Source organism: Lytechinus pictus, chromosome 11 (assembly GCF_037042905.1).
Source record: "Lytechinus pictus isolate F3 Inbred chromosome 11, Lp3.0, whole genome shotgun sequence".
In the NCBI taxonomy this organism is placed as follows: Eukaryota; Metazoa; Echinodermata; class Echinoidea; order Temnopleuroida; family Toxopneustidae; genus Lytechinus; species Lytechinus pictus.
Window position 1 is genome coordinate 27,859,750 of NC_087255.1, and position 16,583 is coordinate 27,876,332.

Here is a 16,583-nt window from a genome sequence, read left to right on the forward strand (position 1 = left end):
ACGGCGAAAAAACAACCCATGCATCGGATGCATTGCATTGGCTGCGCGCTGCGCTGCAGCTGCACTGTGATGATGGGTTCAGCGAAGAGCTCAGAGAAAATAAGGTGGTTATATTCAATCCCGAAATGCTTTGCGAGTGGTCACAAAATCGTCTCGACGCAAATCACCTAATACAGCCGTCTGGTGAAATCGCTGATAACAACAATCACCGATTTGGTAATGATTTTAGTTTCCTGAAACTTATATTTGTAAAGTTTTAAATATCAAAGTATGTTTTTATATGTATGTATATTCCTTAACATATTTTTTAAGTTTAATATCTTTGATATTGTTGTAGTCATATTCTTTCATATTCGTTTTTTGATCGCTACTAATTTGTTGTTGTATTAGATCGGCATTTGATTTCGTTGGCATGAACAATAAAATACGCGCGCAGCTCAGCTGCATGCGCGTATCGAGTTGACCTTCCTTATAGCAACACGCTTGTGTGTTGCTGCCCTCTACGTTCGTTGGTACAAGACTTTCCGCATGCATATCGCATGTGCCCAAAAAAATTGGTGGAAAATAAACGTAGAGGGCGACGTACAGGACAAATCTTCCAGACTAGACTGTCTTGAACAAAAAAATCATTTATAAAAATATACCGTTTACTCAAATAAATTGAAAAAATGCCCCTCCATTAGGTTATAGTTAATTTGGTAGTAGTAGAGGGGAACTATGAAACTCTAATCTAACCGGGAGTAAGTTAAAAAAGGGGGGGGGGGGAAAAGACAAAGTGTTTTGTTGTAAAGTCGTTTTTTATTATCATCATCATTATTTTTAATATCAGTGGACATAGGAATGGGGACCCTGGGGTGGATGTACATAATCTTTTCGTTTCATTATTTTTCTAATTTTTTAAAAATATTTTCTTTGGCTTTTCTTTTCTTTCCTTTCCTCTTTTTTCTCTTCTCTTCTTTTCTTTCTTTTCTGTCCTACTATACACTCTAAAAATATTGGGTAAAAGTGCTCCATGAGGGTCATTATATGTATTAAGCGCTATATAAATGCGGAGTATTATTATTAAACAACATTGGACATTTCTTTGGGGCATTTTTATTTATCCAGTGTGATGAAAAAAAAAATCCCATTCTAAAGTTATTGCTTCCCACATTGGGTAAAATACTGCCCCAAATTGGTTGGACACATAATTACCCTCGTGGTGGTAAAAAAATTACCCAATATTTTTTACAGTGTACTACTACTATACTCCTACTACTACTACTACTACTACTTCTACTACTACTATTAATACTATTACTAGTAATACTACTAATAATAATGATAATAATAAGAACAATAATAATAATAGCTTTTGTATAGCACATATGATTATAACGTACATGCGCCGCAAAGACTAACCACAATTAACGCTCCTTAGTAGGGCAAGCCTGTACATAGCCAGGGAGTTCGATGGGTTAGATCAAATTGGTAATTGGTAAAATTTTTTTGTTTTTGAATTTATTTAATTTCATTTATTTATATATCCATTTATTTATTTACATATTTTATTTATTTGTTCATTTATTTATCCATTCAATCATTAATTGATATTTATTTTGTTATCATTATTTTAGTGAGAGGCACTTCATTATGTAATGTAGTTTTCTCTCCAATTATCTTAGGGTTACCAATTTATTTCTGCCAATTTAGAATTGTTTTTCATTACATTGAAATATATTAACATACCATTTTTTCTTTTGCATCGTTCGCTCTCTCATACCAATGAAAACTACAACTTCAGCATATTTTACAGCCTTTTTGCTTTCACTTTTTATTCTTATAGCCTAAATTTGAATTTCCCCTTAAATGATGTGCATGTATATACTCCTTTAATGCAACAGTCTTATGTTATCTTTTTTCATAATTTTTTATAATACTTATTTGATTGTATTTTGTTTATTTGCAAGTATATATTCATTTCATTTTTTTTATATATTCTATAAGCTTTGTATATGTCAGTCTCTGGACAGTTTAACAATAAACCAAATTGAATTGAATTGAATAAAAAATCTCAGATATTTTTTTCCTCTCTATGCATGACTTTATCTCAGTTCAATGTGATCAAAGTAATTAAAAAAAACAGTCAATATAATTATGTTTGTTATGTAATAAAAAATGAATCATACAAATGATGTGAACACTGATGAATGCGGAAGAAAAAATAAAATAAAAATTGATAAAAATCATACAAGTTACATGGATAGAAGAAAATGTGCGTTCTAGCTTAGAAGATATATGTTTTCTTTAACTTCCTAACCATTTGTCTTAATACCACAAACATCCCCTCCAACCCCTTCTCCTTCTTCAGCACAAATGTGATAACACACTATAAATGCAAGCCTAATACAACAAAGAATATAAATTCAGCATTTGATGTATTTTAATCATCATGCATTCTGCACAAATTACATTCATATACTGTATCATTTTCAAAATTACAGTATTAGCAAACAGTCACCATTTTATAATTACACATTATTTAATAATAATATTGATAACGATGATAACAATAAAGGCATTTAAAGGGGCTGAGGATATACTGACTACCAGTATCTAGGTCTGAGATTCAATCACTCTTGCCTGCTTTCTCCTCTCCATGGGGAGTATTCTACTGGTGTAGCAGATAATAGGTGAGTTTATTGCCTGTTAACGCCATCAATTTTGAAGCCCAGATGTAGGCTTTCAAGAGTTTTTTGTACCCCTCTCCTTACCGCATTAAAGTTTCTTCTGTTATCAACCTCTCCTTCCTTGCGAATATTCATTTCAATTAATTTTACACGACCTAAATGTACATTTATTGGTCCGAGGCATAGCAGGCATATCATGAATGTAGATACCTATTGTGCATATCATCTTGTAAAGCAGTGTTAAAATTTCAGACCCCCCCCCCCCCCCACCTGAATATGCAAACAATAGTAGGAAAGTAAACCAAGCTCCATTCACAGAGCATGTCATGAAGTTAAAAAAATACCTTGATTAAAAGGAAGGGGTCAACTTCAATTTCCAAGGGTGGGTTCTATGGATTTAAGTCCAAAGTGAAGTATGGGATCAGCACTTTTTTAAGGGCTGATGTCATCCCATCAGGCTGTCGCATTGGGTCTGGCAATCACATATACCCGACCAATGGACAAATGGGCCCCCAAAATTTCTAAAACGTTGGGTCCAGTTTACCCAACCATCCAATTGTTTTGCTATAATTTTGCTACGAAACATAGGGTAAACTGGACCTGGCGTTTCAGGATTTGAGGGGGGCCCTTCTTTCGAATGGTTGGGTTATGCGATTGCCCGACCCGACGTGACAACCCAATGTGATGACACAAGCCTTCTAAAGTGAATGGTTTCTCAGTGATCCTGGGACCCATTGCAGAAAAGACTCAAATTAAGCGCAAGTCCTAAATGCCTGCTTTCGACGGGATCAAAATGAAGTTGCTTTTTACTTTTGGGAGGTGCATTTGATTGCGACTCTGTCTGAAATGGGCCCAAGAAAATCTAACACCATTTCAGATAGATTCATGAAAATCATGAATCACTACCATTATTATTCTCTACATTAAAAAGTTAAATTGAACAAAATTTAAATTATACTTTTCATCAGTTATTAAAATATGTGAGACTGTGAGTCTCATCCACAGTCCAAACACCTTTCGTGATAATACTGAGTGAATTGGCAAAGTAGGGCATACATAACAATTAATTGAAATATGTAATAGTAGACTACTATCATGACTACCTACACTTTAAAAAAGGGAGAGGGGCTGGGCAGAGTGGGACCTTTGCCCCCCCCCCTGAAAAAAAGGCCCAACTACATTCTTCTATTAAAATTTTTCACAAATTCCGCTGTATGTATCAGATCCTTCAGTCTGAATGTAAGAATACAAAACATAACCTAAAATTAAGCTCACTTGCTTCACTCCCTCGGTTGAATTTATCTTTGAGCATTTCTTTGCCCCTAAGGAAAAACAATCCTGTGTGCATTTCATAATCTTATCCATTTCTGTACAGTTGTGTCATTTATTATGTAGTTGGAATGTAATTTTATGCAAAGCTTTCTTCAGAAAGCTCTGTTCAGTTTCTGCACAACCTTGTTTTTTATATCTTCAATACAATTTAAAAAATTATGCATTCAAATTGAAATTAAAAATTCAATCAATTGTAACTTGATTCTTGTGAATGAATATCACCAATAAAATTCATTAAAGAAAACCAAAACCCAAGACGAGAGTCAATCTAACTGGAAAGAGTAATATCAGAAGAGCAAAACAAATTTAAAAATCCAATCAAAATCAGATGTAAAATTGATTTTGAGTAATGGAGTAAAATTGTAAAGAGTAATGGAAGTTTGGAAAGACTTGCAACACTTAGTTAAGTGATCCTCAAATTGGCAAACTTGCTACAAAATTGCTGATTTCATGGACCACCTTCCATTTGTTTTGTACACAAATTTTCAGATTTCAACCTTTATTTCATAGTAAATTGAGACTTCTCAAAAGTCAATAACTCTTATTTTACAACTGATGTTGATGAAACTTGTTTTAAGTTGCTCTTTTCAATTTACTCTTTCTCCTCAGATTGATTTTCTTCTTGGGTTTCAGTTTCAATTAAATAGATTTCAATGACTTCAGATTGATATGAAGGCTTTTGAAAGAAATAGAACACTTCCCTGATGATTACCAACATTAAGGCGACATGAATTTGAGAAATAGAGAAATTATTTAATAAATTGCTAGATCAACCAAGTCCTGCCTAATAAATTGCACATGAATTCAACAACTTTCGATATGAAAGTAAATGATTTGATCACAAATTAAAGGAATACCAGACAAACACGTGTATTGTAATCCAGTTTCCATATAAAATTTCTGTCTTATTTACAAATATACAGACGCCTTCTATATTCCTATTTACAAAGTTTTACTTAATAACATTCATAAGCAATAGATATAGACATTAATTACATTTTAATTTCATTGGATTGAATGAGGTGGTGAAGGGAGGTGGAGGAGTGCAGGGGAGCAGGATGGAGGATGGGAAGGGGGATGGGGAGGATGGAGAGCAGGAGGAGAGAGGAGGTTTAGGGTGGGAGATGGGCATTATATACCATTTACAAATACATATAATATGGGAGACTACAGAACATGTACTGTATATCACTCTACATGTAAATCACAATCTCTTCAATTTTAATGGGAAGTTTTAGCAAAAGATCATTTCATTCTATGAACAGCATATTCAAAATATTTGTTTTTATCTATAAAAAAAAACTGTGCATGCATTAAGCAATTTGTCACTAGTTTCTTGTCACCAGGCCCAGAACTCGACATTATAGGTAATTTCAGATATAAATAAATAAATATTGACTAGACAGAAAGAGGAGTGCTGATACTTTTCACAAAATGGCCATTTATTATTCATACTGGGTTTTAAACACTAATAACAAGGAAGTCAGCACTCCAGTTTGAACTCCAGTGGGCTATCGAATAGGTCACTACACTGTTAACACTTTGGTGTTAATAAAAAAACGACACCACACACTTGGGTGTTACAAATACACAATTAATTATATCTACTCTGCTGTATAAAGTATATGCTATTTAAGAAAGAAATACTATATTTTCCAAGTAACATAAAAGATATATTTCAAAAACAAAACAGCAAATTGAATACAATAAACAAGGTATCTACTAATCAGTTGAGCTGAAACACTCTGAGCACATAAAGGACTGGAGGGGAAGGGGATACATGAGGACACTCCACTCTTACATTCAGTACATACATGTATGCACAAGGTGAAGTCATGTTAGTCTGCAGGCACAGACCCTATTTGACAGTTCAATTCACAAGTGGGTCTCGAATGAAGCCTATTGCCCCATCGACACTTCCCTGCATTGATGCCGGCTAGCTAGTGCAGGACAATTTACGGCATGTGATGACTTGCCTAAATCAGTGCCGCATTGTCCCGATGGCATTCACAATGTCCGCAAACTATGCGTGATCCACAATGAATGCACGTGTCAACTGGGCATAACAAATTTTTAACAGCATCAGAGCAGCTACAGTAAGCTATTCAAATTCCTCGCTTCTCATCTACGAACTCACACCACATACATGTAGCATTATTCCACAAAAGCAGTGAATGTGCCTGTAAAATTAAAAAAAGGTCAGATCACAGCAACTGAATTGTTTATAGGTACATAAGAGGCCAGATTCTGTCCTTGCTAGTGCTTTATGACCTACCCATCCAATCATTAATGTGCTCACATTACCTGCAACACTGATACTGATGATAAAGGTCTTATACTCAGAAAATGGTATCACTGAGCATCAAATTACAAAAATAACATCATTCTGAATGTTTTGTTGCAAAGGAAAAGCAGCATTTGGTTTAGAAAAGGTATATTTAAATTATGTTTAAAAAATTGCACAATGATATTTAAAATACAGAGCTTTTTCTGTGAATCCAGAACCAGGTTATAAAGTTTGCAACATCAAAAACAAAACAAAACAAATAGAACAATGAAATGGTCTTGCTATTTCTGTAACAAACAAACATAACATCACAAAACCATATTGCTATGTGAAATGGTAAAAGAATTGCTTAAAAAATTGGGAAGACAAGCAATACTGAACAAAAATCTAAAATACAAATAAATATTAAAGTATACACCAACATTGTTTGTTCTTTAGAGTTGCATACATACAAGATAGGGGCAAGATGCTTTAATGCAAGAATAATGCAACATATCTGGTAAGACTCTGGAGTTTACTGCTATATGTCAATTCATTGACACATTATTCAATACACACTGTTAAAAAAAACATGATTTTACAGAAAAAAAGAAGATTTTGCAGAAAGCAATAACAGAATCATTCTGTAAATTCCTAAAACAGGATTTTTTCTGCAATTTAACAGAACAGGTCTGTTTAAAAAGGGGAAAAGGGTGTTTTATTAAGGAAATTTGTAAGATTCCATACACCAAATACTAATTTCCTGTAAGATTCCGCAATCTGGTAAGATTACAGGTGTTCTCGAGACTCTGCTGCAGGAACTTCTTTTATTTTAAGGATAAATTTTCTAACAGTGCAGAAAATGAATGATTTCCTTCTTTTCTTTTCAGTTAAAATGAAAATGACTGTGAGGGATTCTGTCGCATGGCACACATTAAGCCTGTTTAAAGCGTAATGTGAATTATTGAACCAATACCAAAACATCAGACACACCTGGAAAAGTATGTCACAACATAGCAGTCCATTGTGTCAATGAGGTACATGTAATGGAAAATAAGCCTCTATTGTATCAAGGTATTGACAAAACATTAACAAAAACAAGTTAGTCACATGTTAATTTCATAATCACATTCACCTTATTTCAGAGGCAAAACAAAATAAAATAAAATGATATATTTTTAACAAATAACACATATCATAAAACATATTGCTCTCTGAAAAAGTAAGAAAAATATAGGAGCGCTTTGAGCAGCTAACAAGTTGCATATGTGCACTATACAAATACCCTGAATTATTATTGTTATTATTTTAATAAATATGGCAATTGGCCTTTGACATACAGATCCCCTTTTATTACTGAATTGATTTAGCTATGAAACATTTTAATTCAATTTCTTTCAAATAATATAAATAAATCAACCATAAAATAATAACCCCCAAATATTATTGTGATCATTAGTCCAACTTTAAGCCTCTAAGTATAAGTATTACCTATTTCTTTATTTCTCTATTCATTAATCTATTTGCACATTCATTACTTATCTAACCATTAATACTTGGCTATTTCTTTCATTCATGTTCTTTCCCATTTTTTTTTTCAATTACTATCTCTCTATCAATTTTTAAATAATTGTTTATATTTATTCATCGATAATATCAATTTAAAGCAAGTTTAGAGAGATTAGAAGGCAAGAATCAGCACTTAATTACTGTGTTTTTAATTGCTAAACACATTAATCAACATTCCATGATCATTCTTATAATGATGAAATATAGCACCATGGGTAGACGCATTAAACGTCACAACTTTCAAAAGGAGTTCTATGGAAGCATAAAAGCAATATATTTTCAAGAATGTAATGCACTTTCAATGATTTTTTTTTAAACAATGTGCCAGCAGACATTTTCGAGGAATGTTTGCAAAATTTTGAAGCCTTGTGTAAATCTCACTAAAATTTCACATCAGGAAACCTATACAGATCTATTCCTTGAATATTAAAAAATAATTTGGTACTACTTACATTTGATATGAAGGACAGCTTCTTTGCATAATTACTGTTTATTTGTCATTTTGATGAGCAGAGTGCTATCAACTTTGTTCTTACTAAAATTCATCCTTTTACTACTTAAACTACATGAATAGTGGACAATGGACCGTATTCTGAACTCGGATTTAAATTAAACCCTGGTTATAAGTTGTGGTTTAACTATGGAGAGCCAATTGGGGCACAAATCCCTAACAGTACACATCCAATCTATTAACTCATATGACACCCAAATTGTTTATAATTGTCTGGGAATGATAAATAAAGTATTTTTCTTCATTATGAAAGCCAAATAGTAAACATTAGAAACAGATTTTTTAAATTTTTGGCTCCCCATAACTTTAGCACAGAGTTAGACCATTGTCTAAGTTAAACCTGACTTCAGACTACGGGCCAATGTGTTTATTTTACCTTTTTATCCTGGACAATTTTTGCTCTCAAATAGCTGTTAAATCATGTTACTTTAACCATGGACCTACTAGTAGGTCCATGCTTTAACAATAAGTGGATTCCTTCTTTCATACTAACAAAAATCAAAATCTTGTACAAGTACAAAATAACCAGGCCAAATTGATGTGACTAATAACTTTTGTACTTTTCATACAAAATTGTTTTTATTTTTTCAAGGATTTGGCGTGACTAATAAATTAATTTTTATGTGTGGCAAGGAACTATTTTATGTTAGCTTCAAACATGATTTCCTTTTATAAGTCAATATCTTGACATACAGCTATTTTCATGATTAAAACAATTATTAAATCACATAGATTCAAGAAATTATATTTTCATGTTTGTTTTGCTTACATGTGCAGCAATCACAATAAACAAGAGTTGTAACTTTGATGATGTTGTACATGATACATTTTTTTTATAAGTCTCATTATGTCATCATAATATTTCACCCATCACACACAAGAAGGAAATAATCAGATGTAGTTTGAACCCAATGGCCAGTATTCTGAACTAAGATTTAAACTAAAATTTGGTCTAAAGTAGTGGTATAACTTTGGATACCCAATTGTGACACGAATCTCTACAAATAGGACAGGATCATTTTACAAGTTCATGTGAAACTAAAAAAAACAACCCTTCACAGCTGTAAGGGAATAATAACTAGAAAGCCTTCTCCACTAATTAAAGAATGAGGAAATTGCACAGAAAACATAAGACACATTCAATGTATGAATGTAAACATTTTCCTTTCAGATTCCTATAACTTTATCAGAGTTAGACCATGGCTTAGTTCAATTGGGCTTCAGAATACAAGCCAATGAGGAAAAGGCTACAATCTTCATTTCCACACCAACTTCGCTGGATCAACACAAATACATACACACCCAAATCAAACTGTATAAGCAAATTTTTCTTTTCACCCATGTGACTTCTTCAGCCAATCAGCATTCAGGATTTGCTACACCTGATGAAAGGAAGATTCTGATTTGTCCTTGCAACACATATTCCATTTTCAATGTTCTGTGAAAGCCATAACATTATCTCAGACAGGGGTTATGACCTTTGACCCCCAGCCCCGATCATCAGGGGTCATAGCTTTGTGTTCTCTTCCTCGCCTTTATCCATCATGCCGTAGAGGACGTGTCTTGCATAGGTGAGTCGTGTGTGGAGTGCCTTGGTGCAGCCGTGATGGGTGATATGCAATACTCTATACGTAGTGGGGGTTCTGGATTCATTGATGTAGGTCACTAGATGATCATTGTTGTTATGACTTAGGATGACCTTGGTATGATCTTCAAAGAAGTTGACCTTCAAGATTCAAGATTTATAGATTTATTAAACATGAGATTGCAACTTGAATTGACAACTGTTTCACATGACAACATAAAAATACACACCCAATTTCATCAAAAACAATAACAACAAATTAAGAACTCACAAAACATTTATATATTTAAATAGAATTTCAAATATCATGGTATGACACCATCGGTTTCAGAAAATTCTTTGGGGAGATGTATGTGTGTTTGAAAAATCATTCAGACCTGAATCTTATTTGTACATAGATTTTCTTTCATCATGGAACAAAAGCTAAAGCTACAGGTCTGGAGTAATATGGCACTTCATAGAATTTATTTCTTATTTTTTATTATAGTTCAGAATTAAGTTTGAATTGTTATCGTCGTCTTGTGCTAACATTGATCTCAACATAGAATATGCTTTAGATATACATTTAATTTTAGGGCAGTTGATAAGCATCTCGTTTTGCCATAATTATAATGACTGAACTTCAAACGTTCAATCATTACAACACACAAAGAACTGCAAATGATTCATGTTAATTTCAAATGTGTGATTTATCACAATTGAGTACTGAACAGACATGAATTCACATAAATCAATTTCAATTGATTCTAACTACAGGTAGCTCTAACTTAAATAATTGAATCTCTTGTTAATTCTATTCGAATGATGAAAGTTATGGCTTAGAAAAGACCTGTAAATAACACATATTTGGGATAACCTGATCTTAAAAAAGTCTCTTAACTTTATATGAAAGGCAAACTTAAGCATACCGTATGTTAATAACTGCATTTATTTGTAGGTGTACATAAAAAAAAAAAAAAACAGGTACCAGGACACCAATGCTTAAGAAAAATCAATACACACTCCTGGGTACTGCTTCATAAAGATTTGTTAAGAAAACAATCGCATGATATCTATAACAAGCTTACTATCAGCCAATCATATTGAATGATTACAGTAGCTTTAAACTGTTAATTCATATTTGCTATCATAATAACTTTCATGAAACCGACCCCTGGGGAATGTTTCATCATGGACCCTATGGTTTCATAAACCAGTTGGTGACTTCACTGACTAATTCATTCTAAGCCAATCAGATGCAAGGATTTCAGTAACTTATTATCATTATTATAGTTAGTGAATACCACTGACTGTTTGTTACTTTGTTTAATGAAATATTCACCTCGACTCTTTCGATCGGAATTGCAAAATAAATATGAAGAATTGATTCTTACCTGTAATGTACCGTTACTGAGGTACATTGTGATAGCTTTCCCTGTTCTGTTCCATTTCTCTAGATAAGGCTGAGCTGAGTTTATTGGTCCTGGTTTGTCCACACCTTTCCTCTTAGGTGAGGGCGATCTAATGCCGTCTTTCTTGTCTGAATCAATGCCCTGTCAAGAAAATTGAAATTGAATTTGATTTTTTTTCTTTCAATCATTTTTATGGGGAAATATGATTCACACCACAAATGTCCAGGTCAGAAGATAATTATAAATATGTAAACTAAAGGGCAAAATCTGAAATTTGTGTTCAAAACAAAACAAGAGTTTCCACAAAATTAACCAAATGTTATAAAGCATCAGACCTGCCAACCTCTGGGAATGAAAAACTATTCTGTGATAAAAAAAACTGTATTTTTCCCCAAAAAAGTGTATTTCATAATAAAAATGCTTGGCGGACTCGCTCATCGCGGCGCTCAAGCTGCATGCAAGCTAAAATGCGCACTGCTCTTGCAGATGAAAAAAAAATATTAAAACATGTGTATATCTTCACCCTGGTTTGAACAAAATGATTGAAAAAAAAAACAAGTTACCTGAAATTACATTGATCTAATAACCATATTTGTGCACGTTTTTTGAAATAGAGACATATAGAGATTAATTTTCTCAATAAATTACGATTTAGTTAAAAAAAAAAAAAAAAAAAACCTACTGCCGTATTTTGGTTGCAAAAACGTACTAAATACGGCTAAAACGTACTGGTTGGCAGGTCTGAAGCATGTATGCCAATTTGAGGATCTTTATAGAAAGGGTCGCAAGACATTTCAAACTTCCTTAACTCTCTTATTTTATAACCCATGTTGATGAAATTAGTTTTAAATTGCTCCTCTCATTTTACACTTTCCAACAACATCAATCCTCTACTTGGGTTTTGGTTTCCTTTAAGGCTGTTTGAAAATATACATGTAGGTCCAGTAAAGATAAAATATCAGCACAAGAGAAATTGGTAAACAATTTATTCTAGTTTTGCCTCACAAATGATTTGATCAAAACAACATCATAATTTTGTCATATTTATTCTTAAACAATGGCATTGGTAACCGTAAATATAGTTTTGCCCACATTTATTCCTTCAAGTCAAAATCCGTATTGGCAAATCTAGAAAACAAAATCATTTGGGAAATAATATCTGATTCCGATTCCCTACTTGTAAGAATAAACGAAAAAGTCACTTAAGTCACATATACAAATTTGATGAAAATCACAACAAATGACAAAATACACACCATATAATCACAAAGGAAAGGACAAAGAATAACCACAAATGTTGTAATTTTGTATCTATAAAAAGAAATAAAGACAATACTAAGATGTTGACAAAGATATAATTTCACATCAATGGGGTTAATCTCACTTGATTTTTCACTATTGAATTAGGAATACCCACACAACATACGGATTGCAGGTACAGTACATGTATGTGTCATTGAGTTGCATAACAACCCATTTAATAAATAAACAAAACAAAACACACAAAATAAATAAATGCTTGATAGAATGAAAGGAAAGAAGAAAAAATCCTGCCTCAGAAAACGAATGCACAGACAAGTCACAAAACATGCTAACCACTCCATATGAAGAATTAATAGTTAATAAATTAAAAAAAAAATGAAAATATAGCACAAACACTCAAAATACATGTATATATTTGAAAAGAATCTGATAGATGACCATGCAGAAGAGAATTCTGAAATCCATTATCATTAGGGAAGATTATCATTAAGAAAATGGTCCACTGCAAAAGTCTGCCAAATGGCCTCACATCCACCCAGGGTGACCACTTTCATTACAAAGTGGACTCCATACTCATCCAAAAAACACTAAAAAAGGGGGAAATTTCCAAGACCCAGTGATGTGAGCAAACGGACAATTTCAAAATTGTCAAAATAAAAAATATATATACTTTTCAATAGAAGTCACCCAGATTGCACTAATTCTGATAAGCACTAATCTAGAGAAACACAAGGGGCCAAAACGTGCATAAAGAGTTACATCTAATCACAACCTCAAAAATCACATGCAATTGCAAATAATGCATGATGGGAGAGAAAAATGAAATCATGTGATCTGAATGATGATTAAGATGATGATGAATATTGTTTGAAAACTGGTAAATTCATCAAGTTGTGTGTTCCATACCAGGACCTGAAATTCTTTGTCTCTCTTTTAAATGAAAAGCTGCAATGCTCTCAAATGACCATGATTCGCTTGAGCAGTTTATGTAATCAGGGAAGAACTGTGAGAAGTGTGCGCTGGACTACCAAATAATGATTAGTCATTTTAATATGGAACTGCCCACATATCAATACTAATGACAATAATCTGATTATTTATAAGGCACTTAGGACATACATTGTATGTATATAAGCACTTACAGATTTAATAATACCAGGATCATGAAGGTTATGGCCAGGGAGAATTGCATTAAAAAAAACTCTCACATTTTTTTCAACGTGTTAAGTGTTATTGAAATAAATTATGTTTGCCAGAGTTTTTATGGCTAAAGTTTTATGCAATAGGTCCCAAGTTGTGTTGATGTTCTCAATTGTGTTTTTGCGTTTGATTCTTAAGTTGTGTTTGATAGCAGCTCTTTCTGCTACCGGCTACCTGCTACCAGAACAGCAATGGGTTAGAATGAGCTACCTGAGGAGTGTTAGTGATGGGTGAAGAATCTCTGTAACCAAGGTCAGCTGCAGGACCCTGGCAAAGGTCAATGATGCATGATGGGATGAAGAAATGAGATCATGTGATCAGGATGATGATGAATTCAAAGCATGAATTATTCTAGTTTTAACATACCCCCCCACCCCTTACAAACATATGAAAGAATATAGGAGGGTTTTGCAAGAAAATATTTGCAATCAATTGCGACATTCTGCTGCCATTTTACGGGTGATAAATCTATGTCAACTATAGCACATCAATTAGTGCAAGACATATGATTGGTTGTTTGGACCTAAAATTAATTTGCAATTGGTTGCAAGTTTCTTGCAAAGCCCAACAAGAAATATTTTCTAATGTCATGCGTACATAGTTTAAGGCTTGTCCCCTGTACATGTAGACACACTTTTAAGGATATTTTATTTAATAAAAAAATCAGTACTACAATTATAGCAATTAGCAGTTTGTTCTATCTCAAATGATTGAATTTATCACAATTACAAGAAAGCTTCAGTGAAATATATTTCCATTTATAACTCTTTCACACTTAACATTTGAAAGTGATATAAAGCAAGAGGGATTTCTCCACTGACAAATGTTTTGTGTGTTGAGCATACATAAACATCTATTTGTGAATTCTACAAAGCTGACTTATTGGATTGTGAACAACTTCAACACAAAGTGCTACATGTAAACAGGGTGCTCAAATCTTTTCAGAGGAGGTGAAAATCATGACCGAATTCCTTATACTTTCAGTCAAATTGTGACAAAAGAAATGCTTTCAAGTGATACAATCTGTTTAATAAGGCTGTAAAACTAACCTCCCTGAATATAACAACTTAGATTTTTCCCCTTGATAATGAGAATGAAGAGGCTGGTGCTATTCCTTGACACAGTTCTCATTCTAACTTGTAGGACAACTGGTTGAATGTGTGTAAAACCTTTACCCACATTGTTATGGGATATCCATGAATTCAGACTTGGGATCGCTTTGTGAAACCAACCCCAGTCCACTCACCTTGATGAGGTGTTCATCCATGTACGTAGCAAAGTAATCTAGGAGGGTGACTTTCTTGGACAGTCTACTGGGGACGGAGCTGAGTGGGAATGAGTGAACCTTGCTGTCCGTTGATAAATATTGCACTGAACTGTGAGGTCAAAGGAGAAAATGAGCTCATGTTATATCAGTTATAGTTAAGTTCAGGAAGGAATTTCATGAAAGAAATAGTGATTTTTGCTGATTATTTTCATCATTATAAGCCATAGATATCCAGGAAATCGGGAGGAGAGACCTGAGGGCCACATCAATTCAGTTTCCTATTCACCTCTTAGGCACAGGTGATGCCAAAAGAAATGACGATGAGGATGGGGATGATGATAATACTACTAATAATAACAATAATGACCCTCACTGAATCAGCTTAATCTTACCTTCTATCGGGTGTAAAGCTAATTCTTGATTTGTCGTTGAACATGACCCCTACAACCTTATTGGAGAGCTGGTAACCGAAGCCATACTTGTTGGAGTAGTCAACCCACTTAATGACCCAGACGACCTCACTTGGGTTAGGTTTATATTTGGGTGTGGTTCTGTGATCTTCTGCATAATGGTGAAAAGGAGAGGAAAGTATTACATGGTACAGGCTGTCAGGAATTTAGATATCTGGTAGGTGTTTCATAAAGCTTTCATAAAGTTACACACAACTTCACACACGAGTGGAACATGATCTTAGGCGCTAAGTGAGCTATATAGGGATAGTGTGGCACAAGAAAGGTCACCAGTCATGCTTAAAGTCTTGCGTAACTTTACGAACAGTGGGCCGTTTCATAAAGCTGTTCGTAAGTTAAGAGCGACTTTAAGAACGACTGGTGATCCTTTCTTATGCGCTTAACCATCGCCAATGAATATATCATTTACCACAAGGATCACTAGTCGTTCTTAAAGTCGCTTTTAACTTACAAACAGCTTTATGAAACACCCACCAGGGCCGGTATTCAATTAAAGGTATGATGGGGTAAGTATTTTACTTGGCTAAGCAAAATGCTTAAACTCATATTCAGATCACTTATTTTACTTTATAAACCCAAATTCAAGCAAAATACTTAGTAATAACCATTGTGACGTCATAGCATCTTAGCCAAATGATGCACAATTAGTGTATCCACATGTGCCCAGGATGAATGGCTGCACGCATTTACATTTGAAAACTTTACGCAAGTCAGACTTAAGCCATGCAAAGGCTGACTTACATGTAGATTTAAGCAAAATACTGAGCCAAAAATGACAAATAACTAACAAAGATGGAAAAGTTTTCTACTTCAGCAGTATAGTGAGTAAAATATCAAAAATTTTGGTTTAAGCATTGAATTGAATACCACCCCAGGGACCCACAATAACAGCTTAAAGCTACTGAAATCCTTCAATCTGATTGGCTGATAGTAAATTTGTTACAGAAATTGTGCATTTGTTATTATAATAAGTCTTTATGAAACGGGACCCTGATGCATGCATTAAAATGGAAGTTGTGGGAGAGACAGAAATACATGTGTAGTCACTGTTAGTTATCAA

General features: G+C 33.7%; 1 protein-coding gene across 6 annotated transcripts in view; it reads right to left on the minus strand.

Moving 5' to 3' along the window:
- Window positions 1-7,154: 7,154 nt before the first annotated feature.
- Window positions 7,155-16,583, minus strand: part of LOC129271108 (serine/threonine-protein kinase PLK1-like) — a 41,171-nt gene continuing 31,742 nt past the window's right edge. For 3 of the 6 annotated variants that reach the window (XM_064106252.1, XM_064106253.1, XM_064106250.1), the window contains 4 exons: window positions 15,446-15,614; window positions 15,033-15,162; window positions 11,306-11,464; window positions 7,155-10,073 (listed from right to left, as the gene is read on the minus strand). In XM_064106252.1, coding sequence (XP_063962322.1) covers window positions 9,855-10,073; window positions 11,306-11,464; window positions 15,033-15,162; window positions 15,446-15,614 — 677 coding nt within the window. In that variant the 3' untranslated portion in view covers window positions 7,155-9,854. Of the gene's footprint in view, window positions 10,074-10,140; window positions 10,854-10,932; window positions 11,465-13,996; window positions 14,054-15,032; window positions 15,163-15,445; window positions 15,615-16,583 lie in introns of those variants that run through there. The other 3 variants (XM_064106251.1, XM_064106249.1, XR_010295017.1) reach the window with 3 other exon arrangements.